Source organism: Neolamprologus brichardi, chromosome 16 (genome assembly GCF_056152115.1).
Source record: "Neolamprologus brichardi isolate AB-2024 chromosome 16, ASM5615211v1, whole genome shotgun sequence".
NCBI lineage: Eukaryota > Metazoa > Chordata > Actinopteri > Cichliformes > Cichlidae > Neolamprologus > Neolamprologus brichardi.
The window spans coordinates 25,074,852-25,101,882 of NC_142119.1; the positions used below are offsets into that span (position 1 = coordinate 25,074,852).

The 27,031-nt window shown below is 40.1% G+C and overlaps 4 protein-coding genes across 9 annotated transcripts; 2 read left to right on the forward strand and 2 right to left on the reverse strand.

The window, feature by feature from the left end:
- Positions 1-3,223: 3,223 nt before the first annotated feature.
- On the forward strand, positions 3,224-6,577 carry cfap210 (cilia and flagella associated protein 210). The gene is made up of 9 exons (XM_006788494.3): positions 3,224-3,397; positions 3,782-3,978; positions 4,102-4,275; positions 4,361-4,566; positions 4,671-4,827; positions 4,899-5,038; positions 5,148-5,340; positions 5,919-6,083; positions 6,169-6,577. Exons 1-9 carry the CDS (start codon positions 3,349-3,351, stop codon positions 6,520-6,522), a joined length of 1,635 nt encoding a protein of 544 aa, XP_006788557.3. The 5' UTR covers positions 3,224-3,348; the 3' UTR covers positions 6,523-6,577.
- Positions 6,578-10,031: 3,454 nt separating this feature from the next.
- On the reverse strand, positions 10,032-16,624 carry ppig (peptidylprolyl isomerase G (cyclophilin G)). Of its 2 annotated transcripts, none has more exons than XM_006788496.3 (13): positions 16,516-16,624; positions 15,874-15,940; positions 14,763-14,837; positions 14,569-14,676; positions 14,375-14,419; positions 14,198-14,285; positions 14,047-14,076; positions 13,808-13,947; positions 13,537-13,714; positions 13,267-13,452; positions 13,095-13,185; positions 12,830-12,969; positions 10,032-11,897 (listed from the first exon to the last, which is right to left on the reverse strand). In XM_006788496.3, the coding sequence occupies exons 2-13, from the start codon at positions 15,932-15,934 to the stop codon at positions 10,913-10,915; spliced, it is 2,127 nt and encodes a 708-aa protein (XP_006788559.2). In that variant the 5' UTR covers positions 15,935-15,940; positions 16,516-16,624; the 3' UTR covers positions 10,032-10,912. The 2 variants fall into 2 exon arrangements, with proteins under 2 accessions (XP_006788559.2, XP_006788558.2); XM_006788495.3 differs by having other exon boundaries at positions 16,493-16,624.
- Positions 16,625-17,308: 684 nt separating this feature from the next.
- On the forward strand, positions 17,309-22,245 carry fastkd1 (FASTK mitochondrial RNA regulator 1). Of its 4 annotated transcripts, none has more exons than XM_087829612.1 (15): positions 17,309-17,339; positions 17,693-18,121; positions 18,199-18,267; positions 18,345-18,470; positions 18,560-18,958; positions 19,047-19,157; positions 19,310-19,441; positions 19,522-20,008; positions 20,091-20,205; positions 20,281-20,409; positions 20,507-20,638; positions 20,744-20,857; positions 21,530-21,674; positions 21,759-21,873; positions 21,993-22,245. In XM_087829612.1, the coding sequence occupies exons 2-15, from the start codon at positions 17,784-17,786 to the stop codon at positions 22,074-22,076; spliced, it is 2,496 nt and encodes an 831-aa protein (XP_087685738.1). In that variant the 5' UTR covers positions 17,309-17,339; positions 17,693-17,783; the 3' UTR covers positions 22,077-22,245. The 4 variants fall into 4 exon arrangements, with proteins under 4 accessions (XP_087685738.1, XP_035762660.2, XP_035762659.2 ...); XM_035906767.2 differs by having other exon boundaries at positions 17,315-17,344; XM_035906766.2 differs by having other exon boundaries at positions 17,325-17,609.
- Positions 22,246-22,536: 291 nt separating this feature from the next.
- klhl41a (kelch-like family member 41a) lies at positions 22,537-26,649 on the reverse strand. 2 transcript variants are annotated; one of them, XM_006788499.3, is made up of 7 exons: positions 26,372-26,649; positions 25,482-26,284; positions 25,249-25,406; positions 25,058-25,165; positions 24,772-24,957; positions 23,552-23,698; positions 22,537-23,430 (listed from the first exon to the last, which is right to left on the reverse strand). In XM_006788499.3, exons 1-7 carry the CDS (start codon positions 26,565-26,567, stop codon positions 23,319-23,321), a joined length of 1,710 nt encoding a protein of 569 aa, XP_006788562.2. In that variant the 5' UTR covers positions 26,568-26,649; the 3' UTR covers positions 22,537-23,318. The 2 variants fall into 2 exon arrangements, with proteins under 2 accessions (XP_006788562.2, XP_006788561.2); XM_006788498.3 differs by having other exon boundaries at positions 25,482-26,649.
- Between the last annotated feature and the right edge of the window lie 382 nt (positions 26,650-27,031).

A 27,031-nucleotide genomic window follows, 5' to 3' on the forward strand; every position in this document is an offset into this window, starting at 1 on the left:
TTGAATGGTCGTCTCTGATTTAAGACGCCCCCTTTCTACGTGGATCCGCCTTCAGCTCTCAAAGCATAGAAAGTCAAATCCGAATAATGCATACTGGAAATCCTGGAAATGGCCTGCATTCAAAATAAAAGTGCAGAAGTACTCTAACTGAGGCTAATACTGGCTTTTGGTTTGTAAGACTACACGTAGTGCTGGTTCAAGGTTAGCAACAGCCTCCTGTTAAAATGGATCAGCGTTATTTATTATTTTGCATATTTGTCACACATACATGTAAATACAAAAAGCAGTTTTTAAACCATAATTCAAATTACTAAGTGAAAAAAAGCTATTCCTAAACCTGATAACTACTTGTGCCACTTCTGCAGCAAGAACTGCGATCAAGCTTTTGTGATGACTGGCAATGAGTCTTTCACATTTCACATGGAGGAATTTTGGCCCACTCTTCTTTGCAGAAATGCTTTAACTGAGCCACAGTGGGAGAGTTTAAGGTCAGGTCAAAGCATCTCAATCTTCCATCTAACCTTCCTTTTATTTTTTTGGGGACATTCAGTAGTGGACTTGCTGGTGTGCTTCATATCACTGTCCTGCCACAGGCTATCACACTACCACCACCATGCTGATGTGATGTTTTGTTTTGTTTTTAAATGAAATGCTGTATTAGTTTTATGTCAGATTTAACGGGACTCAAAGCTTCATAAAAATTAAACTCATAAGGTTTCTTTTGGTGAATGTGAGATGAGCCTTTGTGTTCTTTTTGCTCAGCAGTGAGTTTCTCTTTGGAGTTCTCCCATGGATGATATTTTTTACCCAGTCTCTTTCTTATTATTGAATAATGAATGCCGACTTTAACAGAGGCAGGTGAGGCCTGCAGTTGAGTTGTTTTATGTCCTCCTGGAGTCATGTCATGGAAGCACCTGAAACAACAGAACGCAGTCATTTGGAGTAATTTCCATTTCCATTTTCAGTCGGATAGATGTCAATGACTTTGTTTCTCAGCTGTTTCTTTAGATTTTGAGAGCTTTTAGCCTTCTTCACGTTGTCAGACAGGTTCTATTTAAGTGATTTTTGGATTCAACAAGTCTGGCAGCGATAAGGCTTCGTATTAGCTAATGAAGCTTAACTTTCCAAAATCAATGGTTTATCACAGTTAATTCATTATTCCGTTTCACATAGGGCCAGGCTTGTAAAATTTTTTCCCTTGATAAATGAAATCCTCATTTAAAAAATTCTATTTCCTTGGATTTTATTTGGATAGGGTGTTTTATTTTGTACTTACTTTTATTTGTCAACTTGAGATTTTCTTTAACTGATTGCTAGCTTTTATTTTATATGATGGGATAGGATATATTTCCTTTATGGCAAAGATGGAAAATGCTTTTGTTAGAGCAGTTAAAAACTAAGACAAACACACAGTACATATAAGAAATAGTTGCAATAAGTAGAATGATATGTTGCCGAATAATACAGAATAGGACAAAAATATATCAATAAGTATCAAACTAATCTAAACAGATACATATACTGAAGGGAAATGAGTGTAAACTGAAATAAAAATAATATATAAAAAGGTAAAATATTGTAAGTTCAATAGAGCAGCAATGGCTTATTAAATGTAATACAAGCAGTATAGCAACTATCAGATGATATTAAGGTTACTCACTGTAGCTTATCCATACACCAATCCCTAACTCGAGACTCTAAACGATGCATAGTTTTTAGTTATACCAGGGATAATATATGAATTGTATGCTGTACAAACTAGAAAAAATGAAATTGAAAGATTGCAAATAAAAGTAAACACATAAACCACATTCATAGCTGGAAAGGGATACATCTTTAGTTTGTAAGTACTATAAAGTACTTTACCTTTACTAAGTAGAAACAGTAGAAAAATATTATTCTTAGCCTGTCTCCGACGTTCAGTGAAACTCTGCTACAAATTGAAAACAAATTCTAATCATGAGGTGTTGATTATGCTTATTTCTAGATCCATATTTTGTTTCTCAGAGTTTACCAGCATAGCCTTGTATGAAACACAGTTCAGAATAACCTTCAAAACTCTATCAAATAACTGAGTATAAACTATAACAGCTGAAACATAAGTAGCAAAGTAAAGGATCTGAGAGATGTGATCACCTAAAGATCAAATTGGTCCATAACTCTCCCCATTTAACAGTAAGTCAGGTCAGGCGAGTCTTAATTCAACAGACACTGTTCATCACCTGACTCATTAGGCAGCACATGACAGGCCATGTTTCACTGCTGGCTCAGTAAATTTAGCACATCTGTCATGGTCACACAGCTGCATATGCACAAAGGACCAGATTTTACAATGGATTTCATAGACCAAGATCTTAAACAAGAGTAAAGACAACAAAATGACTTAATCTGAAATTGCCAGGAGTCCTATTACAAACCATAATCACTGATCAGAGACTCTGTCTTTGTCATCAGATTTCCCATCATGTTTAATTAGTATACTGTAAATAAAAAACTTTATGAACCATTCATCTATTACTTTCAGTTACTCTTTTAACATTTTTTCATAACTACAGGCTTTGTCAGTGGGCATATTTTGACACATCAGAGTAGTAAAAGTAGTAAAAACTGAGCCCTAACTGTCTGCACATGAATCACAGGAGGACTCAGCCTGAAGACTCTGCAATGAGAAAAACTTTACCTGCTTGTTGTTTTTAATAAACCAAACATTGTACTTTACAGGGTTCTGGTCTATGTTTGTAAGAAAAAAAACACAACAAATTTGTACAAAGTACAAATGTGGTGCTTAGAAAAAATGTATTTACATATTTGATGTTGTTTTAAACCATAGACAAGATTGTTCTTTCTAAGTTTAGACAACCACTTTTCTCCTCAGTGAGATAATTGAACATGCATCCCCATGCAGAAATTGTGTATAACTGAGGAAAGATCACAAAAAAACGTGTGTCATGCCATTCATTTTCCCTACTTTATTACATAATGAATTCGGAGTGTGTACGAGTGTGTATATATACACTCGACTGCGGTATAAAAAACTGTTGTAGATCAATGGATTTATTGCCTACTAATTTGAGAAAAACAGAGCTTTCTCTCTGTGTTCACATGCCGATGTTCCGGCTAATCCCTTCCTGAGCCCCGCTGACCCTCCGAGGGCTCTGCCTATCAGTATTCAGAGGATGATTCTGATTGGTTCCGTCATTGCCTGGATACCACGCAACAAACTCAGGCTACGTAGAGCGGACAGTCTGACGAACGCCAGCTTTCAACTATAATAAAATCAAAGAAAATCTTTACTTTTTTTGTGTTTGACATTATTTTCTATCATAGTAGCGACTCCATCCGATAGGAATGGCAGCGGTGGTTCTGTACGGCCGTCGAAGAGGAGCTAGTAAAAACGGTGAGAGCCAAACAAACATTTCAAAGTTTATTCAGTGTAGTTATATAGTTAACCTTTGCTACCAGAGCCGTTTTAAGCCATTATAGAACCAAAAACTCTAGATGGAGCCGAATGTAATGCTCATTTATTTAAGCTATTTGTTTGTCGAGGCTATTAGCCTATAAGTGCTTTTGATTTTAAATTTTGAAAGTCTTTCCAAGATCCTGCTTCACTTCACTTCAATCAAGAAGTAAAGCCAGGAAAGTCAGGTAGACAAGTGGGATGTTGTGGTTTCTTCTCTATATGAGTATAATATCTTCTAGGGACGTAGTAGGAACCTTAGTGTGATCAGTGGTTGCTGTAGCACATGTTCCAGTGGTAATTTCTTTATTAATGTGTCAGCAGATGAAGCCATTAGAGCTATGCAGCCACCAGACCTCCAACATGTTACTGTCTTACGTAAGACTGAATGGCTGAGGATTCAAGATGAACTGTGTGGGGTTAATAAAGAAGAGAAGAGAGTAAGAGAGGCAGCTAAACAGCGAGAGAACCTACACCTGCAGTCACAGGAGGTGGTGAAACTTTGGCCTGATACCCTCCATGTAAGTTCCATGTTGAGAGACATTTCCTAAGATTAAATTTATGCTAATAAAGTCATGTGCACTTGCTAGGTTGAAAAGAGCTGGAACACGCTGCATCTTACGTACACTTATGTCTCATCACAGGGACAAAGGCTGAAAAGGCTGCAGGAAAAGAAGATTCGAAAGGAAATTGAGGAGGAGCAAATGAGACTGGCTGATTTAGAAGAAGCAAAATACCAGGAGGAGAGGCGGAAGGAGATTATTGAAAAAGCCAAGACTCAGCTCTACTGTCAAACCGACAGAGTCAAAGGACTACATGTTAGTCTCGCTTATGCACTATTATGCCACTTGAGTATAAAACTGCACAATTTTCCCTAACAAATGATTACTACTTCCTCCACAGAGTGCACTCCTGCTGACAGAGGTGCTGAAGGAGAGGGATGCTCAGATTGAGCATAAACAAAGAAGAAAGAGTGCCAATATAGATGTGGACAAAGCATTTCTGCATATGGTACAGACTAGAGAGGATGAAGTCTCGAAACAGGAGCAGGAGAAGGCAATGCAGAGGAAGCTTGTGAGACAGGTTGCTGCAGAAGACCTGAGAAACCAGTAAGACCTAACAATCAGGCTCCAGCTGTATGTGTTAAGAATTTAAAATCCCCAAAACACCACAACGCCAGGACAATGACAATTATATGATTACTTTTCCTCAGAATAAAAGAAAATGAGCTGCTGAGAGAGCGACAGAAGCTGGAGAGCAAGAAGGATGGAGACGAAATCCAGCGTCTCCAAGCGCTGCATCAGCTGGAGCGAAGGATGGAGGCAGAAAGACAAGCAAATCAGAAAAGAAGCCTCATGCAAGCTCGCCAGGTAGGCTCTTATCTGAATCTTATCTAGTATTTAGTTCACTGGACATTAAGTTTATTTAATGCATTTTACAGGAGCATATCACCAACAGATACCTCATAAGAGCCACGGATGCTCAGAAACAGGAAGCTGAAGAGGAGCAAAGGAAACTGTTTCTCTCTACTAAGCAAAAAATCATCAAGTTACGCAAAGAAAAAGAAAAAGAGCTGCTTAGGTAAGACAGAGTAAAACAGTATATATCAATAAATAGCTCTGGATCAAAGTATCTCCAGTGCTACGTCTTCTTAAATATAATGGATACTCGTATGCATTTTCTTCTCTAGAGAGGCCCAGACACATAGAGACAGGATCATAAACAAACTGACGGTCACACAGCAGGAGCAAGCTGTCAGCGAGGAGCAGAAGATCGCAAAGGCTGTCGCAGAGAGCGAGGCAAAACAGGCGCAGCAGCAACTGGAGGAGGATGAGAAGAAAGCTGCAATGTTGAAGTCCATCAGTGTACACAGAGAGCTAATGGTATCTCAAACCGAGCATGAAACATCCAGTGTGTTTCCTCTAAGTCCAATTTTTCATGTCGTGCCATTTCCCCCCCTAATTAACAGTTTTTATTTAAACTTACAAGAAAAAACCCCCACAATCCTCTCTCCTGCCCCAAACACATCTCATCACATAAATGTCTCGTTGTAAATGCATTCTTTATTTTTAATGGACACATTTATAATGGTATTTAACAGTATACAGAAAGTAAGGCAATGCATGATCTTAAATTGAATAAGTCGTACCTTAAATACCTTTTACTGCTCATACACATTATTTTCCATTCTTTTTCATCAGACTTATATCACTTTCCCATGTCTTCTTAAGAGCTTTATTTATGAGCTCAACAGCTTTGGGTGCTCGTAAACTACATGGGTTAGGGTTAGAAGATTCCTGAGTTGCAGATGTTTAAATATTCCAAAGTGGTACACAAGCTCTATTTATTTCAATATACCATCACAGTATATATATCCTCCAATGTGACTTTTCTGTGTAGAGAAATCCATATTGTTGCTGACAAAATTTAATCATGTCTGTAATGCAAACTGTTTTACCAGAGACAAGAGAAGGAGGAGAAGGACAAAATAGAGAGGAAGAAGGCCCAAGAAGCACTGCAGGCCAAGAAAGAGGCTGACAGAATATTTACTGAGAAGCAGCAACTAAAGGTTAAGAAAATCAGAGAAGAAGAAAGAGAGGTGCAAGACTTCAATGCTGCGCAAATGGTAATGTCGGCCAAAACTTAAGTTTTAATCAGAAACTTTGCACCTTCTTCACTGAAACCTGTTTTCCTTTGCCTTGCAAATACAGGCTGAAAAAGGTGCCAGACTTCAGCAGCTGAGAGAACAGGAACATGAGTTTGAAGTGAAGAATGCAGAACTCATCGCTGAAGAGGAAAACCGCTTCCAGCAGTATTCACAGCAAATCATCAACGCTGCAGCAGAGGCTCAGCGAAACGTGTTTCCACTTTGTAAAGCTGCGAGGGAGGGGATCGGAGGTGGGTCCGGTCCTGTTTTTAGTGGAGTCAGGCCAAGTTACCTTGTTCAGGACCGCACTGGAGCTCAGATGCCCAAATATGTGTCATTGGCCACCCAGAACATCAAAAAGCTTCACGAAGCTGTAGATATTCAGGATGCCAAGAGAAGACTTGGATTCACGTGGTGATAGGTTACATCCAGTTTGAATGCACTTCCAGAAAGCAGGTTCAGTAAGTGTGAGTTTGATATGAGGGAAACACTGTTCCTGAGTCAGGCTGTGTGAACCTAACCTGCTTGCTATCAGGTTTCATGAACAAACTCACAAACCCCTCCTACACCCGAATCAGCCGAAACACTCGGTCTCACATCCACATCCCGAACGCCCTAATGTCACCTGCATTTTGTCCCTGTCAGATTTGGACAGGGAAAAAAATTAAGATTCAAGTATATACGTACAATCACTTAAATCTTTTAATAAGTGCTGTTGAAGGTTCTACAATGTATTTTATCTTCACAAGGCCGGGCCTATTAACCTCTCATTAGTGAACATGTTTGATTAAAACTGGAAGTTTCTCTTTGCCAACATACAAAGGATTTGTTTGACAGCACTTATTGGATTGACCAATACTCAGAACAATGGCAAAGTCCAAGGAGCTCCATTCCATTCCTAAACAACTGCAAATTCCAGGATCATCATTTCAAACAACTGTACGCAAGTGCAAGCTCTTCAGATATAGCACACAATGCCATGGTCTGCGTGAAGAACCAAACTGTTACCTCAGATTTGATGAAATCAGTTAAAATGCTCAGTATCAACCCAGTATCCACCAATACTCATGTCTAGAAACTGCTTGAAATGTCCACATCGAAGACAGCTTTACATTCCTGTGAAATGAGAGGGTGACAACCAAGAAAAAAAGCTCCAAACATCTCCAACACCTTCAAACTGAACTGAAATTTTCAGTTGCCCACACGAAAAGCCAAATGCCTTCTAGAAAAAAGTTTTACTGTCAGATGAAACAAAGAATGTGATGACAAGAGGTATGTTTCGAGGAGTAAAAATTAAACTTTCAGACCTAAGAACACTGTACCAGTTGTCAAGCATGGCGGTGGTACCATCGTGCTCTGGCTGTTTTGCTGTCAGTGGTGCTGGTACATTGCACAATGTGGATAGAATAATGAAGGAAGATTATTGACAAATTCTTCAACTTTATCTCAAACTCAGAGCAAGACCATTGAAACTTGGACACAACTGGGTGTTCCAGCAGGACAATGATCCCAAACACACATAAAAACCAGTGTTGGAAGGAATAAAGCAGGCTGGCATTAAGCTTCTGGGATATCTTTCTGAAAGTCTGGACCAAAATCCTATTGAAAATCTGTGAACTATGCTTAAAAAACAAATTTATGCCAGGAAACCAACCATTTTAAACGAACTTCAGCTTGTAGAGCTGCAGCTTGAGGTCTGTTTGAGGTGCAACTTGCTAAGGGACATTTAAGCAAAGATTAGCTGGGGTGCATGTATAATTTTGACCCTGTGTGGTTTAGACAAATCTAAATTAAATTCAAACTTGTGTACTCAGTTCTTGTTTTTTAAGGTTATTAAAGATGTATGCTGCACGATCATTTCAACCTGTAAAAAGAACAGTTCAAAGAAATCAATAAAAGCCCCAAATTATCATGATGAGTGTAAACTGCACTGTATATTTGAAGCTGTCTGTGATTATCACTAAGTGGACAAAGCTCTTTTCTCCCATCCGGTTCTTTAATATAAATGTCACGGACCACACTAAGATTCGTATTAGTCCACTGGATTTTAAATAGAGGCTCTGATCTTTATTTATCTGTTGCCATGGTGAATCCTAGTAACGGAGGTCCACTGATGATGGCCTACGAGCTGAACTCAGAGAGAACATACTCAGGTTTTCTGGGACTAAAAACTCAAGATTTAATCTGCTCAGAGGTTTTTGAACCTGCTTTCAAACATGCTAAAAACATCTTGATACTGATTGTGCCTCCTTACTCTCCCTGCGTCCAGGGAGCCCATGTTGTATTTAATAAACCGTAAAGTTTTGAAGGTTTTAGTCATGGTAAACATCCACTAAACAATGAGACCAGTGGTAAAAAGCCATCATTACCAAGGTTGAGACTGCCATGGCTTATTTCAAAATATAGAAATCTTCTGTGTCCCAACCTCAACTTTAAAGACAATTTTGTTCATTGTCCAAGTTTAATATATTCTCTTTGTTTTTTCATTGGTCAATTTTGATCTTCTGATAATTTTATTTACTGGCTGTTAGCCACTGCTCCCCTTTAGTTTTTGACAAAATACAAGCAGAGTTGAAGTTTAAAAATAGATCAGAAACAATAACAGTATAACTTTTATCTACAGTCAGTGATCAGGAATGAATATGTTCTCATACCACTGTTTTGTTGGTCCTGTATTTTTAAAATGTGAATATTTAATGGCTGTGTTAAACTAATATATGACTAATATATTGAGGAACAGAAGAGTAATTCACTTTGGTGTCTCAATGCAAGAAGGTCCTTGGCTTGAATTCACTAGCTCATCTGAGCACAGGTAACCATGTGATGGACTGACAATCTGTCCAGCATGTGCCTGTCTTGCTTTATGACAGTCGAGATAGGCCCCAGACTTCCCACAACTATAGTAACTCAACCTCTTGTGCCCTACTTGCAGTACTTTCATATCCCACTAGGGGGCCATGACACAAACTGTGGGAACCACATGACCACTGCCTCGAAGGGAAAGGGCTACACTAAAACATTGCTGCTTTATGCTGACGTCAGCATCGTTAATATAGAAATGTAGTGTAGTACATTAATCTTTTTGTGTCATTGAGAAGTCATATAATGTTCTACTTAAACAACGTTTTAAAGAGCTCAAACAAGGAACGTGCTTATGCGCCCCAATAACTAATATATTGCTCTGAAGTTTGGAGATGATCCAAAGGAAACTTAAGCTTTTTCATAATTAGTATGATCCTGAACTTTGACCTTCAAGCACTACATGCTAAAAGTGCATTTTATAATCTTTACCCATATGATTTCAGCCAATTCTGCTTCAAACTTTAGCTATATAAACTATAAAACTTGAGATTTTAAGATACTTGAAGTTTCACATTGCATGAATGCATCAATGTGAGGTTGTGGGGTATTGTATTATAATACAAAAAGTGTGTTACACAGCCCTCTCTATGCCCTTTTATATAGTACTTGATATGGTTTCTAGAATGTTTTTTTTTAAGGTCAACTTTAACCTTGGGTGTTAAGAATAAAGGTGCTTAGTCAATCTCGGTACTCATGTCCCCCAAAGCCTACTATATATTGAAGGTTGAAGATTATATGTTTTAGGGAAAAAAATTACATCAGCTTTAGCCATTATGGCAACTACAATCACACAAAATTTGAAAATGATATCTTGAAAACTGGACACTAGACTAAGACAAACAGAATTCATACTCCCTTGCTTTGAAGGGAGCAGAAGCACATCACTCAGAATTTGTTATTTGAAATGATGGAAAGATGACTCAAACTAAAAATAACCTCTGGGAACGGATTTCCACTGCAATGACAGAGTGATACAACCACTAATGACTCACTAAAAGGTAATAATTCAGTGTTGCTTTTCCGTAATAACGGTATCACTTAACGAATAAAACAAAAAACAATGAATTAAAATCAAACAGAGCCTTTTAATTCATCAAACACTCCAGCAGTTCTTAAAATCAGTTTGAACCAAACAGAACAGAAACAAACTGCTTTTATCTTATACTTAACAGCTTGGCATTAACATTTTCTCTTTCAACAGAATTACAGTAAATGGTTAAAAAACAAACAAAAGAAACATCATGGGTGTACATAATCTGACACACAATGACAAAGATGAGCATGCAAGACATGAGTGTTTTCTTCCAGACCGATTGACATTAAAATAACTTGAGGATACCTTCAAAATCTTTTTCTCCCCCTCTTTAAAAAATTTTTTTTTGTTAAACAAACTAAAATCAGAGAAAATTTTAAGTCAAGACAGAATTACAGAATTTACCACATGATGTAAAATTCAGAAAAAAAAACAACAAAAAGAAAACCTGCCTCCAATCTGACTTCACGCAATTAAATAATGTCAAATTTAGAAGAATACCTGGTACGTTTACAGCCCTGCCTGTGCAGTACACACACTTTGTAGTTACAAATCCTTTGTTTCTAGAATTGCTCCAAAACGTCAGCTACCAGTTAACTGTGTTGCACACTCAGTGGTGGACAAACCCACAATCCCCATAAAGTTCAAACTTCAGCCAAAGGTTGAGGATGCTACAGTTTGCACCTTCAGGTATGAGCCATTTTATTTAAGGTCTTTTCTACAGTCTGTTATCTGAATACCACAGTTATTTAACAGTCAAGTAATTAGCTTTGAGGAACCTTTTACAGTCATGTTATCTTTGGCAGAACTGTTTATTTTGTACTGTATGAGGACTGTGATTGTGCCCCACTGTAGATGGAAAGCTGACGCTGCGTACTACATGTACACTGTAAAAAATAAGAACATTGCGCGTTTAGTTGCTGTCAGAGCTGGAGCTAGACCCCGACCGATTCCTCTTGCTATCATTTCTATCTTTGCCTTTCGTACTATCTGGTCTTTGGCTGGCCGGGCTCCTTCGGTCTTTGGACTTGTCTCTTCTTTTAGAATCTGGGCTCCTATGACTCTTCTTTTTCTCTTCTCTGTCACTCTCAGAGCTGCTGCTACTGCGTCTCCTCCTCTGGCCGGCAGCCTCTCTGTCTTTGACTTTTCTATGAGAGGATCGATCCCTGCTTCGGTCTCGCCTGCCACTCCTGCTTCTTGAGCGCCTGCCTCTGTGCGAGTCCCTAGCCTTACTCCTGTCTGGGCTTCTTGTTCGATGTTCTTTATCCCGGGATGTTCCTTGTCTCTTACTCTCCCTATCACTGTTATGTCTTCTTTCCCGACTCCTGCTGCGCTCTCTGCCCCTCTCTCTGTCCTTCTCTCTTTTTTCTTCTCTCTCTTTTGATGCTGAAGTCCTACCTCTGTCTTTGTTTCTGCTGCTTGATCTGTGCTCATCCTTTTTGGCAGCTCTCTCTTTACTTCTGGACTTTGTCCTGGTTCTCTCACCATTTCTACCTTTTGTGTCTTCTTTATGCTTTTTGTCAGACTCATGACCCTTATTTCTGTCTTTACTGTGATCAGATTCTGCCTCCTTTTCTTTCTTATGAACATTTCTATCTTTGCTCCTTGAGCGACCTCTCCTCTCGTCACTTCTGTGCTTGTGACTCTTCTCTCTGCTTTTTGACCTTTTCTTTTCTCGGCTTTTACTGCGACTATGGGATTTATCCTTTTTCTTTGCCTTGTGTTTATCATGCTTCTCATCCTTCGCTACAGTATCCTCCTCCTTACTTTTAGATCTATGAGATCGAGTTTTCTTGTCTTTTTTACCCTCAGTTGTATGTTCAGCTTTTGAACTGGAAGTCCGTCTCTCTCTTTTCTGTGCTTTAGCAGCCTCATCCTGACCCTCATTCATGTCACCTCTGTAAAAGAAATAGTAGAAAAAGAATAATAACAATAATAAACCTGAGTTAGACAAAGCATCAATTTGGCAGACAAAAAAAATATTTAGAAAAAGTAACTTTTCTGTTTTGTTATATAATCAAGTGCACATCCACTCACCTGCCACTTTATTAAGTACACCTGTTTAGCTGCTAATATATATATATATAAAAATAATCTGTCAATCACATAACAGCAATTGAGTGTATTTAGCCCACTGTAATATTGCTAACCATGCCTGTCGTTTTATGAGCACAGTGTAAAAAAAAATCCACTCACCTGGCTCATTTATTAACTATATAAAAAAAAAAAAAAAAAAAAAAAAAAAGGTCTGTCACACCTTTATGTAAAAAGTTTCAAAGGTACTGTAACTCAAAAGAAATTGCTTAGGCCCTTAAGTTTTAAAAAGTGTTATAGAAATGAAATCATACATGTTGAGAATAATATTCCAACCGTTTAAATATTCATGCTTTTTCAGTTTACCAAGAGCTTATATCTGTGGTCATCTCAGGTACAAGGCTCAAGGCTCAGCACGTTCTCCGTTTTATGACAAACACTTCATCTCTGCTAGGTGCACAACAGAGGTGTCAATATTTACCAGCTTAGAGGAAATGGAGCTCAAGCTGCTGATTGGCAGGATCTATTTGCAGTGTTCACAACCTTTTTGCTGCCCTTTCAATTGCGTTATATTTTTTAATATAAAGCAATGCAAAGACCGTAAAAAACAAAAAAAAAAAAATCATACATGCACACTGCAATGTATGATTTTTAAATCTGAAATATGGAGCCCAACAAAAAAAATTTCTCAAGTGCTTTAAAGTGGATTAAGTTAAAAAAAAAAAAAAAAAAGTCCTGCCAACAGGGAGCTTCTACAACTTTACAACATCTTTGACTTTAAGTGATATCATCTTACCTGTCACCCTTAATCCATCGCTCTCCTGTGACTGCCCTCATCCTCTGACGCTGCATCTCCTGTCGCCAGTGTGGGGGAGTTTCACTGCGCCGAAAACGATCTCTAGACCTTGAACGAGAGCGTGATGGGGTCCGGTATCTCTAGATGGGAGAAACATAAATCAGCATCTTCAACATGCCTGTGCATAAGTAAAAACAAAACAAAGCTTGTTATAAATTAATCTTGCTGTATGACGTAAAGTGTGCAAAACGTTTGGTCCACCTACCCTTGGGCCCCTGCCTTTTATTTTCCTGCCAGATCGAGTCATCACGAGTCTTCTGTGATATGTTGATTGAGAGTTGTAAGCTGCGCCAGTACTGTAGGTGAGGAAAGGCGTGAAAATGAACAAACTGTATTACTTTTTGATATTTGTGATATTGGCTGACTCTCAAACACACCTTTCTCTTGGTCTTTCGTCTTTATTTCGCTGATCCTTGTTAACCTCCTCCTTTGACTTCTGGGCTATCTGGGGACTTATCCTCATAAGGAATCGATTTTCAGGGATGGGTGGGATTTCTTCAGGACGCACTGTAGATGTAACCAACTCATCTTGTTCCTTCTCTTCAGCACTTTCAGCTTCTGATCTGCAAAGATTTTGTGGGTCAGTAGCAAGACACTTGGTGCCATTTACACAGTAGACAGTGAAAAGGTGAAAATAAATGAAGTACTTCTTCTTGTCCTCCTTCTTCTGTTTCTCTTTTTGCTTCTTTGCCTTCTTTTTCCGCTTCTTGGATTCTTTTTCTGACTCTTCGCTCTCGGAGGACGACTCTGAGGAGCTCTCAGAGTCACTGGAGCTACTGCTGGAGCTTGATGAGGCCCTCTTCTTCTTTTTTGCATCTTTTTTTGCTGCAACAACATAAACAGCATTATTATGATGACTGAAACTCATTTAAAAAACAAACAAACAAAAAACTTTGAATATACTTTATTTAAACACACCTTTAGATTTGGGGATGAGTTCTCCACAGTTCAAAACTTTCACCTCAGCGTACGGTCGGCTGTTGGGGTCCGTCTTCTGGCTCTCCATGGTTTGAATGACTTCTTGACCAGAGATCACGTGACCAAAAACCACATGCACACTAAGAAAATAAAGTGGTAGCAATGCCTCATTACATGCTGCGTGCATTGTGCATAACGGGATCAATTAATAATTCAAAATGTAGTTGGGAGGGACTTACCCGTCGAGATGTGGAGAAGGTTTTGTTGTTCTGAGATGTGAAAGTAGGACATTCAAGGGGAAAAAAAAGAAGCATCTAATCACTTTCAAAGTCCAGAAATGCAACTAATAATGCACGACGTCAATTACAGGTAGGAACAGATGTTGCTTACATGAAAAACTGGGATCCATTTGTATCTTTACCCCGATTGGCCATTGACAGCAGGTACTCCTTGTTGTGTTTGACTGCAAAGCTTTCGTCTGGGGGGAAAAGGAGAAGATTGTACTGACATCTTGAAGCCAAAGTCAGTTTGGATAATAACTGATGGCATTCACAGTGGCCTCTTTACCTTCAAAAAAGCCTCCGTAAATGGATTCGCCTCCTCTTCCATTACCTATGATGTAAAAAAAATAAATTAAAAAAAAAATCCCAACATAAAACCACGAACCACTGTATCACAGAAAAAAAAAAAAAATCTGTTGACTCATAAGTAACACCATCTTTCCATGTCGAATATAAAATTTACAAGTCCTGTAATCTCACCTTCACTGAAGTCTCCTCCTTGAATCATGAAGTCTTTTACAATTCGATGAAAAAGGCATCCTTTGTAGTGGAGCGGTTTCTGAGTTCCCTTCCCAATGCCTTTCTCACCTGGACCAAACCACAGATCTGATTAATAACCTGTCCTGTTAATTGTCGTCATTTGTGGAATAGTTTTATTGAGTAAATTCATTCACCTGTGCAGAGACATCTGAAGTTTTCACAAGTTTTGGGACAGATGTCTGCAAACAGCTCCACCACGATTCTGCCAACTGTGAAGAGACAGTGAGATCAGAGAAATTTACTTCTGTGTAAAGTACAATGGAGCACACTGATCAGTGGTGTGAATCACCGAGTTAATCATCACACAACACAATAATCTCTTTAACCAAATAAGAAGAAGAGAAAAACAAAACACAGACGAGGTTATGTATCCATTCACTGCACTGCCAGTCTGTGAGTTTCATCATTATAATTTAATCTATACAAACACCTATTTTACAAAAGAACAGGTGTTATAGGTGCACAAAAAGTAATTCATTTTTAAATTTACTAGTACACATCAAATGCCTTGATTAATAGTAAGGACGGTAAGATTTGTGATGACACAAGACTGCTCACTTTCTTGCAGAAAATGCACAAAAAAATAAAATAAAATCCACTAGCGCTTCTAAAAGAGGTTTTTCCTGGTCTAGAGTTCAGGACCTGAACAGGAAATGGCAATAATGTTAATAAAAGGACTGTGTAGATGTGTGCAAGTTGAACCCTGATGGAGCTTTCATCTGACAATATAATATAAACTGGCATTGATGTAGTTCCAGACTACACTGAGGCTATTTTCAGTAAATTTTAATAAACAGTGTGTAGTGTTCATATACTGAAATATTTTACTACTCCATTCATGTCTTTAAGGGCAGATTACACAGTACTGTTGAACAAAGCTAAAGATTATTGCCTTCATTTTTTGACATCCATATTTGCCATATCCCTTTGCCAGCTGATGACTAGCTTGTTTTGGTCAGCATTAACCTCATCTTCAGACTATGAATTAACTGTGATGTTTTGCTCACTTGGTTGATCATGCAACCCATCTATAGTCCTCACTGCAGGGGACTTGGGTTTAACAGCTTGCTGTCTGTCCCCTCACTCTCTTCCCACCCTCCTGTTTGCCCTGTTCTATTCAGTACAGGCAAACCCCCCACAAACTGAAAGAAGACCGAAAGAAAATAAACCACGTGTGTTTTCTTGGTAAACACACCACACAAGGCTTAAAGTACCAAAAAGCAGCCAGAATTTTCTCCTTCTTACCAAGTACATTGCTGATTCCAATGTCAAGGAAGCAGCGAGGGCGTTGTACCTTGATCCCCATGATCACCTGAAAATGAGAATCAAGGTATGAACACAAGGATAACAGAACATCGAACAACCCCCACTCTGACCATTAAGACCTTACCAGTAACTTCATTCAGGAGCAGAAATTAAACACATGGGTGGCTTCTTTAAATGTAACATAAAAGTTCACTTAAGTTTTGTTCGCCTGTATGATATCAATACATACAAAGTACCGATACAGTTACCATGCGACTTATAGCAGCTGCATTATTTGCAAATTAGCCTCGGCTAGCTAACCGCGCGATTAAGTATCGGTCGACTGGTTGAGCGGACAGCAGACACACGTTTTCATGCTTAAAAATAACAAATACCGACGCTTACACACACTCACTAACGTGGACCTTCACGTTACAGTTTCACACGCCCCCCCCCACCGTATCTTTTTAATGGCAGGCCTAGCGCTAGCATTAGCATTAGCAAGTCACCTATCGTTAGCCGCAGACATGTACATAGAATTTACTGCAAGAAGTGAGCGGTACATTTTCAGCAAGTTTAAACGGCGCATAAAAGTAAGACTGACGCAACAGTACATCACCTGGAAAACCGAATATACCGCACCGTAAGGCGAGCAGCTCTCCCAAACGAGCAAAATGAAGTTTCATTCAGTGCTGGGCTCAGTGTTTTCTAAAGATGGCGCGGCGAGGACGTCAATGTGTTTCCAGAGCCGTGCACCGGTCAGCGCCAAGGGCCATTTTTACCCTGAAACTGGCCTGGCAGGCGCAAATGCGCGATTGGGCTGCCGAGTTACTTTCCTGCAATGACACAAAACCAGTTACATTTGCCGTTTCATGTTGCTAAAAAATTGTGACCACTTCATATCCATAGTTTATGGATTAGTTAATTTTGTCTTGTTATATTGTATTTTATGTTACTGAGCAATTCTACTTTATTTGAGCTACTTTGTTATACGGTCGGTTCAATGTTTTGGTTACTGTAAACAAGTAATATTTTGAATGACTAACAAATAATTAACAATTTAGAAGCTCTTTCTGCTACTGTTTATTTTATTCATAAGACACAATTACGGTTTAGTATCTTCAAATTTCGATTGGATAACTATAAATTTTGAGCATTTAAGCATTTCAACGTTTTAATTTACTCAAAAGTAACAAGGATTTTGACACATTAAGTCAAAACTTCGACAAATCTTTGCCTGGGTAAGGTTTTTTTTTTCCATCACCAGAAACAAACTTCCATAAAATAAAACAAAATATGTTTTATCATATTTTACCTTTTTCTATTGATTGATTGATTGATTTGCAAGAAAATCATTTAAATATATAAACTTGAATGAGCCACTGCCTGAAAGTCCTAATTCAGGGTTTAATAAACTCTCATTGCCTTATGTCACTGCTACGGAAGTAAAACTTCTGCGCACACATGTAGGGTAAATTTGACTTTGAGTCGTTTTTATTACCTTTTTGTATTTGTATTAAGATATGTGATGCACGAATCTCGATTATACACAGAAATCTAGGCAAGAATGCAGCTGTAAGGGCAAGTCCGAGGTTGTTGGGGGGTTTAGGTGGTTGCTTCTTTAAACACGTGAGGCAGCAGCCTCCACTTCAGTCCAGTGGTTACCAGTAGAAAGCCTCCGAGCGGACAGTTTCTTCACCAGCTTCTTGGTTAAAGAGGTCAGCCCCTCATCCCGAGTCAGTGTTTGTTTCTGAGCATAGTCTGAGATGTTTTTGTGTTTTCGCAGACCATGTCATGCAGGTTGTTTTCATCCCTCCAGGCTATAACTGTGTGGGGTTTGATCTCAGCTCACATTGAGGAGGTCAGAGCAGTGGACACAGGTACAATGAAGAGCTGAGCCCAAGCCTGCGATGATGTTTCGCCTCCGATCTGTGAACTCCTGCCTCCGTAGGCTCCTTCATGGAGGGGCGGTGACCAGAGACCAGGTGCTGGAGCAGCTGCAGGTGTGCTCTGCTGAAAACCATGTGTTTGATGTAGTGGGCAAGAACAAGGCTAAGCTCACAGTGGACCACGTGAACTATGCTGTGCGGTTGCTGTGGCAATTTCAGAAGGAGAGACCGGAGATGCTTCGGACTGTGGACCTCATCAAGAGTCACCAACAGTTCCTGACTCTTCGGGTTTTGGCAGAAAACAAAATAGATCTCATGGATGACTTCATGTTGATCGATATTCTCTACGCTTTTCTTAGGTACACGGTCACACATTATCCAGTGTATTCAGATTATATGACTGTAAAGGTTAACACGCATGCTTTCCTTCTAATAGGCTGAATGTGGAGCCACAGGACTCTCTTATTCAGCAACTGGTTTCAGAAGCATGGCTAAGAATAGACCGGTAAGAAAATGTTGGCTAATTTAAAAGAAAAAAATTGTGTAATGGTTAAAACACAGTCATGGTTTACTTTTTTGCAGGTTTCCAATGGCTGCTCTGTCCAAATTTGCTGTCTGCTTAAATGATCAGCACCTTCAGCACAGTCCTCTAATGGGCCGCATAACCAGCATTGTGAATGAGAGGCTGCCAACTATTGATGATGCCAGGTTTGTTGGGCGACCCATGATTTATCAGTGTTTTGTATATAACCACCTCTTGTTGTGTCGTCACTCCCCCCGACTTTATTATGTTTCAGGATCCTGACTGCTCTGATGATCAGCGTGTCATCCCTGGTGTCTCCCCAGCTGCGGGACGCTCTCATCAGCAGAGCCGATCACCTGCTACACACCACGGATCCCTCGAATTACAACATCCCGCGACGAATGGTGCAGTTTCTGCGCAACATCAAGTACATTCACAGACCGCTGCTGGAGAGGTGCAATGAGATCTTCCTGCGTAACATCCCCAGACTGGATGCAGAGAATCTCAGCATCATCCTAGGGCTGTATCAGTCACTGCAGTTCAACAACTGTGACTTCAGGCTAGCTGCTAAACAAAAGCTGACCGAGCTGATCGACTCGAGCATCGATCCTTTCTCCTTCACCAAACTGTTTGTTGCTCTGGCCCCTATGGCCACTCCAGAGATCAGAGAAAGGTTTGTTTCATTATCAGTAGCGTGATATGAGGGGAAATCTCTTTAAAGCAGTTCCCACTGACCTGATATCCACTTTGATTCTTTGCAGGTTGGAGAACACTGCCCTCTTGTTGGCGGATGAGCTCAATGCACAGCAGGCACTGGCTGTAGCTGAAGCACTAGAAGAGATTCAGAGCAGGAACCTTAGCTTAATGAACAAGTGAGTTGTTTATGTGTTACCACCTGTTACGGTATGCCTGGTGTTGTCTTCACCTTGTGTGTGGTGTGTCTTATCATCAGTTCCTGGATCAGAGCCTTTGTAGGTGACCTGACAGTAGATGTAATCAGTAACTATAACTAATCATTTTTCAGAATTGCATCGGTAATCCAGAGAAACCTTCACCTCTACAAGTCAGTGGAGGTGGCCAGAATCACACAAGCCCTTTTTCTGTTGCAGTATCAAAACCCCGAGCTCTTCGCCACACTGAGAAACATTTTGATCAAGTAAGTCTCTGCCAAAGGCGCAACTGCTGCTTCACAGTTTATTTGGATAAAATGCAGGCTGACGCCCTTCTGTCTCTCAGGTTTTTGGAGCACAGCGTCTTCCCGTACGAAGTGACCATGCTGACCCGTGTGCTCTCCATGCTGCCCTGCCCGCGACTCGAGGAGGCCGTGGTGTCTCGGGTAGACGCGGTAGTGGAGCAGTGTAATCTCAGCGAGCTTAACACCATTTCTTTTGCCGTGGCCAAGTGGGTGCGCAACGATCAGTCCTACCGCCACAACACTCACAGCAAGTACGTGCGTCTGCTGCAGACGCTGAACCGCTGCGGGCACGAGAGGCTGCGAACAGCCGACCGGCTGGACTTACTGCTGGACGAGCTCAAGTACGTCTCGGGGGAGTGGTTTGAGGAAATGCTGCTGGACGAGACCATGATCACGCTGCAGAGGATGATCGACCAAATAAACTGGACCAACGTCCCCGAACTGGCCTTCTTCCTAACCAGGATAAATCATCTCAGCCCTCCTCTGATGGACAGAATCGCCAGTGTGACTGTTGAACACATCCATAAGGTGCTTCAAGAGACATTCATTGGATCACTATGTTAAATACTGCATACTGACATCCTCTATTCTTCATGTCTCTTTTTTTAAGATTCACTACTCAGCAACATACGCCACACTCCTCCCCTTTTCTGTCCTTAACTATGACCCTCCACAAGTAGACGAGCTGTATGATGCTTGTATTAAGCGCTTCACTCCTCATCTCAGTAAGTTATTATGTGTGATTGCAGATAATTTTTCTTTCTTATTTTTAGGCTTACACTCACTGTATGTACTCGTAGGCTCCTTTGACCCACATCTGCTGGTCCTCCTGGCATACTCCTTGGCTGTAGCTGACCATTTTCCCGAGGAACTGATCAGAGCAATTTTCAGCATAGACTTTCTGGGAAAGTTGGATTCACAACTGGAAAGTAAGCTGCCAGTTTCCTTAAATTTGATTATCTGTGCCAAAGCTTCCATAGTGAAATCAGATAGGACTAATATAAGTGTTTATATTGCTTCCTCCAGCCCTGCCCGATGCGCTCAACATGCGGACACGACTGCGGCTCATGGAGCTCAACCGTGCCGTGTGTCTCGAGTGTCCGGAGTACCAGGTGCCTTGGTTTCATGAGCGCTACTGCCAGCAGTTGCATAGGAAAGGTAAGAGGATGCCCTGAAATCAAATTTTCTCTTTTTATGTAGGCTTGGTTTAAAACTGCTTTAACTTAATGCTATATCAGTTACATGGGAGTTGCTTGTTTTTAGGGAGTGGTTCTGTGAGTCCTGTGCAGCAGCAGATCCACAAAATGCTGGGTGAAGTTCTTGGTGGCATTAACTGTGTGCAAATGGCAGTTGTTACGCCATATTTTTACACCATAGGTGAGTAATATGAGGTGACCGTATTTTCTTACGCTGTTTTTCTTTTGTAAAAGTCTTTAAATGTATTGAATGGACTGATTCAGTTTAAATATTATCAGTTTAACTCCTAATCAAAAGCCTTTCATATAGTTATATTAAATTTCTGGTCCTGAAACGACATGCATATGACGCATGGTAGGAAGCAGTCTTCAATCAGCACCACAGGGCCTGTTACTACAAAGGAGGATTTTGTCATATCCAGATAACTCAAGGGTTAATAATAAGTTGTTCTGTTGCCAGTACACTCACCAGTAATTGTGATTGGTCCGATGCTGCCAGTGCCACCCCTTTCTTATGAACATGGGGGAGGGTCAACTTCGCAAGTTGATAACTACCTTTTTGTGACCATTTAACCCTAATATTAAGTGTTAGGGTGAGCGAATCCAGATAATAGCTTCATAGTACAGGCCTCAGGTGTGCAAAAGGTAGTCTCTTAGATTTTATTTTAAAGAAATCCCGAAAGATCATCACAAATTGCAATGGTGTAACTGGGAGACATAATCTTGACTTTCTCAGGAAAATACCATAAACAAATCCTGATCCAGATTTCCTTCTTTCTCGAGGAGCTCTGCACATGATGTTGTCATGCAGTCTCATTTTTAAAAACGTGACACGTCACTTTGACTTTTTCAGACTTTGAATGCAAACTGGACAAACACTTGAAGCCGCTGTCCTACATCGAGCCAAGCACACTGCAGATCTCAGACAGAGGAAAAGTTTACTGGGACACAAGCTCACTGGAAAACATCAGGGATGAGCTTCCAACTGGAGCTCAGCGGTATGGAGATCCTTATATGTACTTGTATATACACAGATCAAGGATACTTAGTATGTTGACATTCTCACTTTGCCTTTTTCTCAGTGTCGCTGTGGACTTTCTTGATTCAAAGTACTTCTGCAAAAACACTCATCACATGAAAGGTGAAGCCCTGATGAGAAAGAGACACCTTGAAATTCTGGGATACCGTGTTGTTCAGGTGAGACATTTTTACTCTGGTTGATGTTAAATGTTGTTCTCTAACTGCATCCAGTTTAAATACTAGCAATATTACAATAGACCTGCTGTGCAGTAATTGGTGATGTTTCTGTTTCGCAGATCCCTCACTTTGAATGGAACTCTATGGAGCTTTCAACACAGGATGCCTGGAAGGAATATCTAAAAAAGAAGATATTCAGATAGCGTTCCTCCCGAAAGCCCTTATTTATAAAATCATGATTGAAATGTTGCTTTCAGCACCGAAGTCGGAGTTTCTATGACTGAACACACAGCACAGAAACTCCCCACATATTTAATTATAGTCTAAAGTTGACATGAGTCTACCTCATTCACCTTAAATGAGATTGTGTATTATGTGCTTTTGTAATTAATACAATTTTTTTCTAAATAAAATCTGAAAAATTTTATTTTTGCTTTATATTTTCAATTTTTAGGTCAGTGGACTCTTGCAAAAAATGACTGTCCAGCTTTTAAACATCATTGCATATCTGTTACTTATAACTAGTGTTTTAATGCATCATTATATGTTTATGCTGACATGTGTCAGATTGCACAGGGCCACACAAGAGTGGACTCCTGAGTTTTTGCAATCAGGGGATCACACATCCAACAGTATTTAGATTTTTTTTTTTAAAGTTGCTTTTATTTTTCTGCATACATGATGTTGACCTCTTAAAACACCAACATGTCTAAAATACCAAAGAGCCGTGGTATATTTGTGACTGATTTCAATACTATAAAAGAAAACCATGTGTTGGGGAATTCTCAGATGTGCTATAGAGCGAGGGTTCTCAGATTGTGGTCCATGAGCACAGTAAAAATGCACTAGTACATAATTTAATCATCCACAATTAAAATGAGATTCACTTAAAGTTTAAACACTGATCTACTCTTCAAGATCACTTTCAGCACGGCTATCCTTTTTTTATTCCTCTATGTGCTTGCATGGGCTCTCTGGAAATGTTGAGGATGATCAGGCAACAAACAGCAGCTTTCAGCTTTCATTAGTCTCAGTCACATCAAAGACTAATGCACAAATAATTTGTTCCAGTGTCACAGAAACAGATTTTGCCCCTTGCTGCTTCTTCCTTTTACCCAAAATAGAAATCTAGAGAAAGGGTTTTGTGCAAGACTTCTAAAAGTAGAAGTTTTGCTAGAGAAGGTTTGGAGGTACACATGGACACTATGTATGGGAATTGAAATCAGGTACGCGTAGAGTAATGTAACCATTTTTCTGTGTGGACTCTAATCACATGCTGGCAGCCTAAAGTAGCACTCGGTCATTAAAACTTTATAACATGATAGTACATTTTATTAAAGAAGGGCAGGCATGTGTGAAAATGAGAAAAATAACCTGCTGAATAAAAACATGTACAGAGTATTCTCTATCCTGCATCAGTAACAGTGAACATGCATGATGTGTTGTTACAGTTTGGGCATTCTGGCTGCATTCAGGCGCATAGAGACACATGAGGCTCCGGCTGCATAACGCATCTCTTTGATCATGCCAGTCCACTGTTTCTTGTCTTCTTCATATCTATTAAAAAAAAAGAGTCAAAATAAGTATAAATGAATTAAAATATTTTGTCCCCCCGAAATAAAATAAATATCATGTAGATACTGTAATACATAATGCAAAATTAAAAAAAGAAACATACTGCCAGATGTCAATGACTTCAGAGGGTGTACACTCTTTGTTCTCATTCTCCACCATAGCAAAGCCTCCTACAGCATACAGCAGTCCGCCACAGCTCACCAGGTTGATTGAGCTCCTCTCCTGTGGAAAATCTGTAAATGGTGTCCACCTGCAAGAAGATGCACATAAATGTAACATGAAGCAATTCCTGTGTGCTTTTAATTTTCTGAAAGATCTATTTAAAAATGAGCTTTGTAGGCCTTACAGAATGCCTTTTCTCTCATCAAAACGCTTTTTTCAGATACCACTCGTGTCATCTCTGCAAAGTCCAGTCCAGAAACATGCATGTTAGGTTAGTTGGTGATTCTAAATTGGTTGTAGATGTAGTCTGAAAAGTTGTTTGTCTCTCTGTATTAGCCCTGTGATAAATAGGCGACTTATCCAGGGTGCACCCACCTCTCAATGAGTGACAGCTGGGGTAAGCTCCACAACAATCTGCCAAGAGCATTAAAGACCCTACTGCAGTTTGTCCCAGGGAAACCAAATCCTTTCATCTTTCTGTCCAGTTCATAAAAGAACACTTCCAAGGGGGGTTATTTTCAGAGATAGTGCTGGTTGTCCATCATTTTTAGTCAACCATGCAGTTCTTTTAATGTTTAGGGGTTATTATCTTGCAGTCTAATGTTTCTAATCCTTCTAATATCAAAATAAAGTTCTACTTCCTGCAGAGCTAATGCCTTTACAGGGCATCAGAGGGTGCAGTAACACAGGTTTCTCCAGCATTTCCTCTGTTGTGTGAACAAGGCTTAAATTACTTTATTGTAACTTCATCATTTTCTTAATCTACGAGAGACACCTCGAAGGGACGGTTGTTGTGAATTAGCACTATATAAATACAACTGAATTTAATTTAATGACAGGCCCCATTTCTCCATGAAAATGAAGGGCTTTTCAGTTTTTGACTTTGACCCGAATCTTTAATTTGTCAATAATCATTATTTACTCCAGTTGGATTACCACTCACCTTTGTACTGTTTAATATTGTCTCCTGGACATTGGCTGCTCATGTTTGATTTAAAAACAGAAAAAAATGGGGGGTTGTGTAAAACCTTTTAATGGTAGTGTGAAAACAGTTTTTAGTGAATCTATTTGTATGTTTTTAACAGTATCTATATACAAATCAGAAAATCTAAATCTGGTTTAAAAAAGGGAACTTGTGTGGTTTATATTTGCAGCACCTACTTGTTGGTCCCAAAGTCGTAGGCTTCACACACAGCTGTCAGGCCTTCTTCATTGACACCTCCAGCAACAATGATCCTTCCTTTGTGGATAACAGCCCCAAACATGGATCTGGGTGTCTTCATGGCAGCGACCTCTTTCCACTCTGACTTCTTGTGGTTGTATGCAAACATCTTATTGATTGCTTTACTTTATTAACAGACAGAAACGATTCCAGGGAAGAGTTAATAACATGTGAAAATCGTGGTTTGACTTAACGTGTAAATATTTGGGGTATTTGCAGCCTTACTTCTCATCGGTTTTTCCTCCAATGCAGTATACCAGCCCGTTCTCAGAGACCACACAGTGGCCGTGGATCTTCAAGGGCAACTTTTTTGTTTCTGTCCATTTCATTTTTCTGAAGATGCAGATAATAAGGGAATAGGAAATGTTCAATGCAGAACCGTGAAGCAAGGCTTTTGTAAAATGTGCTGAACTTACTCGGTGTCATAGCACATGACGGTGTCGTGAGACTCGTTGGTCTGTAAATCTTTTCCTGCTACAGCAAAGATGAGATTCTCAAATTCACCCATAGCAAAGAGACACCTGGGGGAGGGCATGGGTGGCAGAGCGATCCATTCAGCAGCAAGACTGTCCAACTGCAAACAATGATTTCAGATTAAGAAAAAGATTCAAATTGTTGCTTTTATACGAATTAAAGGAGCACTTTCTACCTGGTAGAAGTAACACTGCAACGTATTCTCTTTCTCGTCCTCATCCACAAACAGTCCTCCCAGCACATGCAGGTTGTTCTTCTTTGTTGTCAGACTGACGTGGTTTTTGGGGATTTGCTCAGCCATTGCTGCCAGAAAACATTCATTTTCCTGGACATCGTAGGCCACTGCAGCTGTGTCGTTAATCATCAGAACCATATCTCTGCCATACATGCCATATCTGCGGTTATCATTCAGGTAACCGGGCAGCTTCCCCTCCTCTCCTTCCTCCGCATCTTGCCCCTTTTTCTTCTCAGGTAGCTTCCCCGCAAAGGCTTCCTTGATGATTTTGATTTTTTTCTGGAGCTCAGGATCAGCTTTGACGAGGTCATCTTTCTCCACTTTCTCCTTGAAGTACTTCTCCGGCAGCAGTCGGAAACGAATGAAGTCAAAGGCCTCCACCAAAGACTTCACACGCTTGTCCTTGTCTTTTCTGATCCACCTCATGAGACACTCGAACACCGCTTCTTCCTTTTCCACATTGAGCGCATCTGCTCCGATAATGGCAAAGAGTTCAGGTGGAGCAAGCCCCAAGAAATCATCATCCTTGGCTATGGTTTCAAAGTGATCTGCGACGTAATCTCGAGCCGCCATTGCCAATCTGGCACAATTCAGCATCAGTCCCAGTCTGTAGATGGCAAGGCAGCTTTTCTTGTTCAGCCTTTTCTGGAGATAATTCACACAAACTGTGAACACTGAGGGAATCTGGAAGCGATTGGCAGCAGTCAGAATATCCTGCACGTTGTCATCGTTGATGTCAATCTCTGCTGAGTACATGTAATTCACAATCACCTCCATAATATTGGGGTCAAGGTTCTCAAGAACAACCTCTTTTTGGCTTGATTCCTTACCGTCCTCTGAAAAGTAGAGCTCCCGGAAATAAGGACTGCATGCTGCCATAATGAGCCGATGGCAGGGGATGCTTCTGTCTCCAACCTTTAGGATACAGTCAATCAATTTATTCTCATTGAGAAGTTCCTTGAGCCCATCCTGGAGCAAAGTGCTCTGAAACAGACGAAGATCTTCCCTCAAACCTTGGGGATCCATTCTTGTGGGACAGGAAGTAGATTGAAGTAAGGGAAAACTGACCGCTGGTGAAGACAGAGAACTATAGACAGGCAGGTCTGAAGCCAGTTGAATATAACTGTGCCCCTCTAAATATAGCCAAACACCCCATCCATGAAGAATTCAGGTTGGCCAAAGCAGTGTGCTCACACAGCTGTCATGGAGTAAAAACAACTGAGGTGCCTTGTCACCCTGACAGATGAGTAACAACATTGTTGTACCAAACAGAAAAACACATCATCTCCTTATTTTATTCACTTTTGACTAAATTTTAAAAAACAAAACAAAAAACCCCCCCCCCACAAAACACTTTTTAAACAAAGTGGCACCACAGTGCAATCCAGTGCTCGGCAGGTTTACACAAACAGCTGGCATCTATACCACAGCTGTGAGCAGGGACGTCTACATGTGGAGTGATTTAGAATTCAGTGATAGTAATGACTTCT

What these genes read in the sequence shown, in the direction of transcription:
- ppig (XM_006788496.3), bottom strand. Translation starts at nt 15,934, where the DNA reads ATGGGGATCAAGGTACAACGCCCTCGCTGCTTCCTTGACATTGGAATC. An exon ending in TAAAAGGCAGGGGCCCAAGG is followed by an intron (nt 12,970 to 13,094) that starts GTAGGTGGACCA and finishes TCTCCCATCTAG; the next exon opens with AGATACCGGACCCCATCACG. An exon ending in CGATGGATTAAGGGTGACAG is followed by an intron (nt 11,898 to 12,829) that starts GTAAGATGATAT and finishes TTTCTTTTACAG; the next exon opens with AGGTGACATGAATGAGGGTC.
- fastkd1 (XM_087829612.1), top strand. Translation starts at nt 17,784, where the DNA reads ATGATGTTTCGCCTCCGATCTGTGAACTCCTGCCTCCGTAGGCTCCTT. An exon ending in ATTCTCTACGCTTTTCTTAG is followed by an intron (nt 18,122 to 18,198) that starts GTACACGGTCAC and finishes TCCTTCTAATAG; the next exon opens with GCTGAATGTGGAGCCACAGG. An exon ending in CTGAGAAACATTTTGATCAA is followed by an intron (nt 19,442 to 19,521) that starts GTAAGTCTCTGC and finishes TCTGTCTCTCAG; the next exon opens with GTTTTTGGAGCACAGCGTCT.
- cfap210 (XM_006788494.3), top strand. Translation starts at nt 3,349, where the DNA reads ATGGCAGCGGTGGTTCTGTACGGCCGTCGAAGAGGAGCTAGTAAAAAC. An exon ending in GCAGAAGACCTGAGAAACCA is followed by an intron (nt 4,567 to 4,670) that starts GTAAGACCTAAC and finishes ACTTTTCCTCAG; the next exon opens with AATAAAAGAAAATGAGCTGC. An exon ending in GTGTACACAGAGAGCTAATG is followed by an intron (nt 5,341 to 5,918) that starts GTATCTCAAACC and finishes CTGTTTTACCAG; the next exon opens with AGACAAGAGAAGGAGGAGAA.
- klhl41a (XM_006788498.3), bottom strand. Translation starts at nt 26,567, where the DNA reads ATGGATCCCCAAGGTTTGAGGGAAGATCTTCGTCTGTTTCAGAGCACT. An exon ending in TACGACTTTGGGACCAACAA is followed by an intron (nt 23,699 to 24,771) that starts GTAGGTGCTGCA and finishes ATCTTCTTGCAG; the next exon opens with GTGGACACCATTTACAGATT. An exon ending in GAAGTCATTGACATCTGGCA is followed by an intron (nt 23,431 to 23,551) that starts GTATGTTTCTTT and finishes TTTTTTTAATAG; the next exon opens with ATATGAAGAAGACAAGAAAC.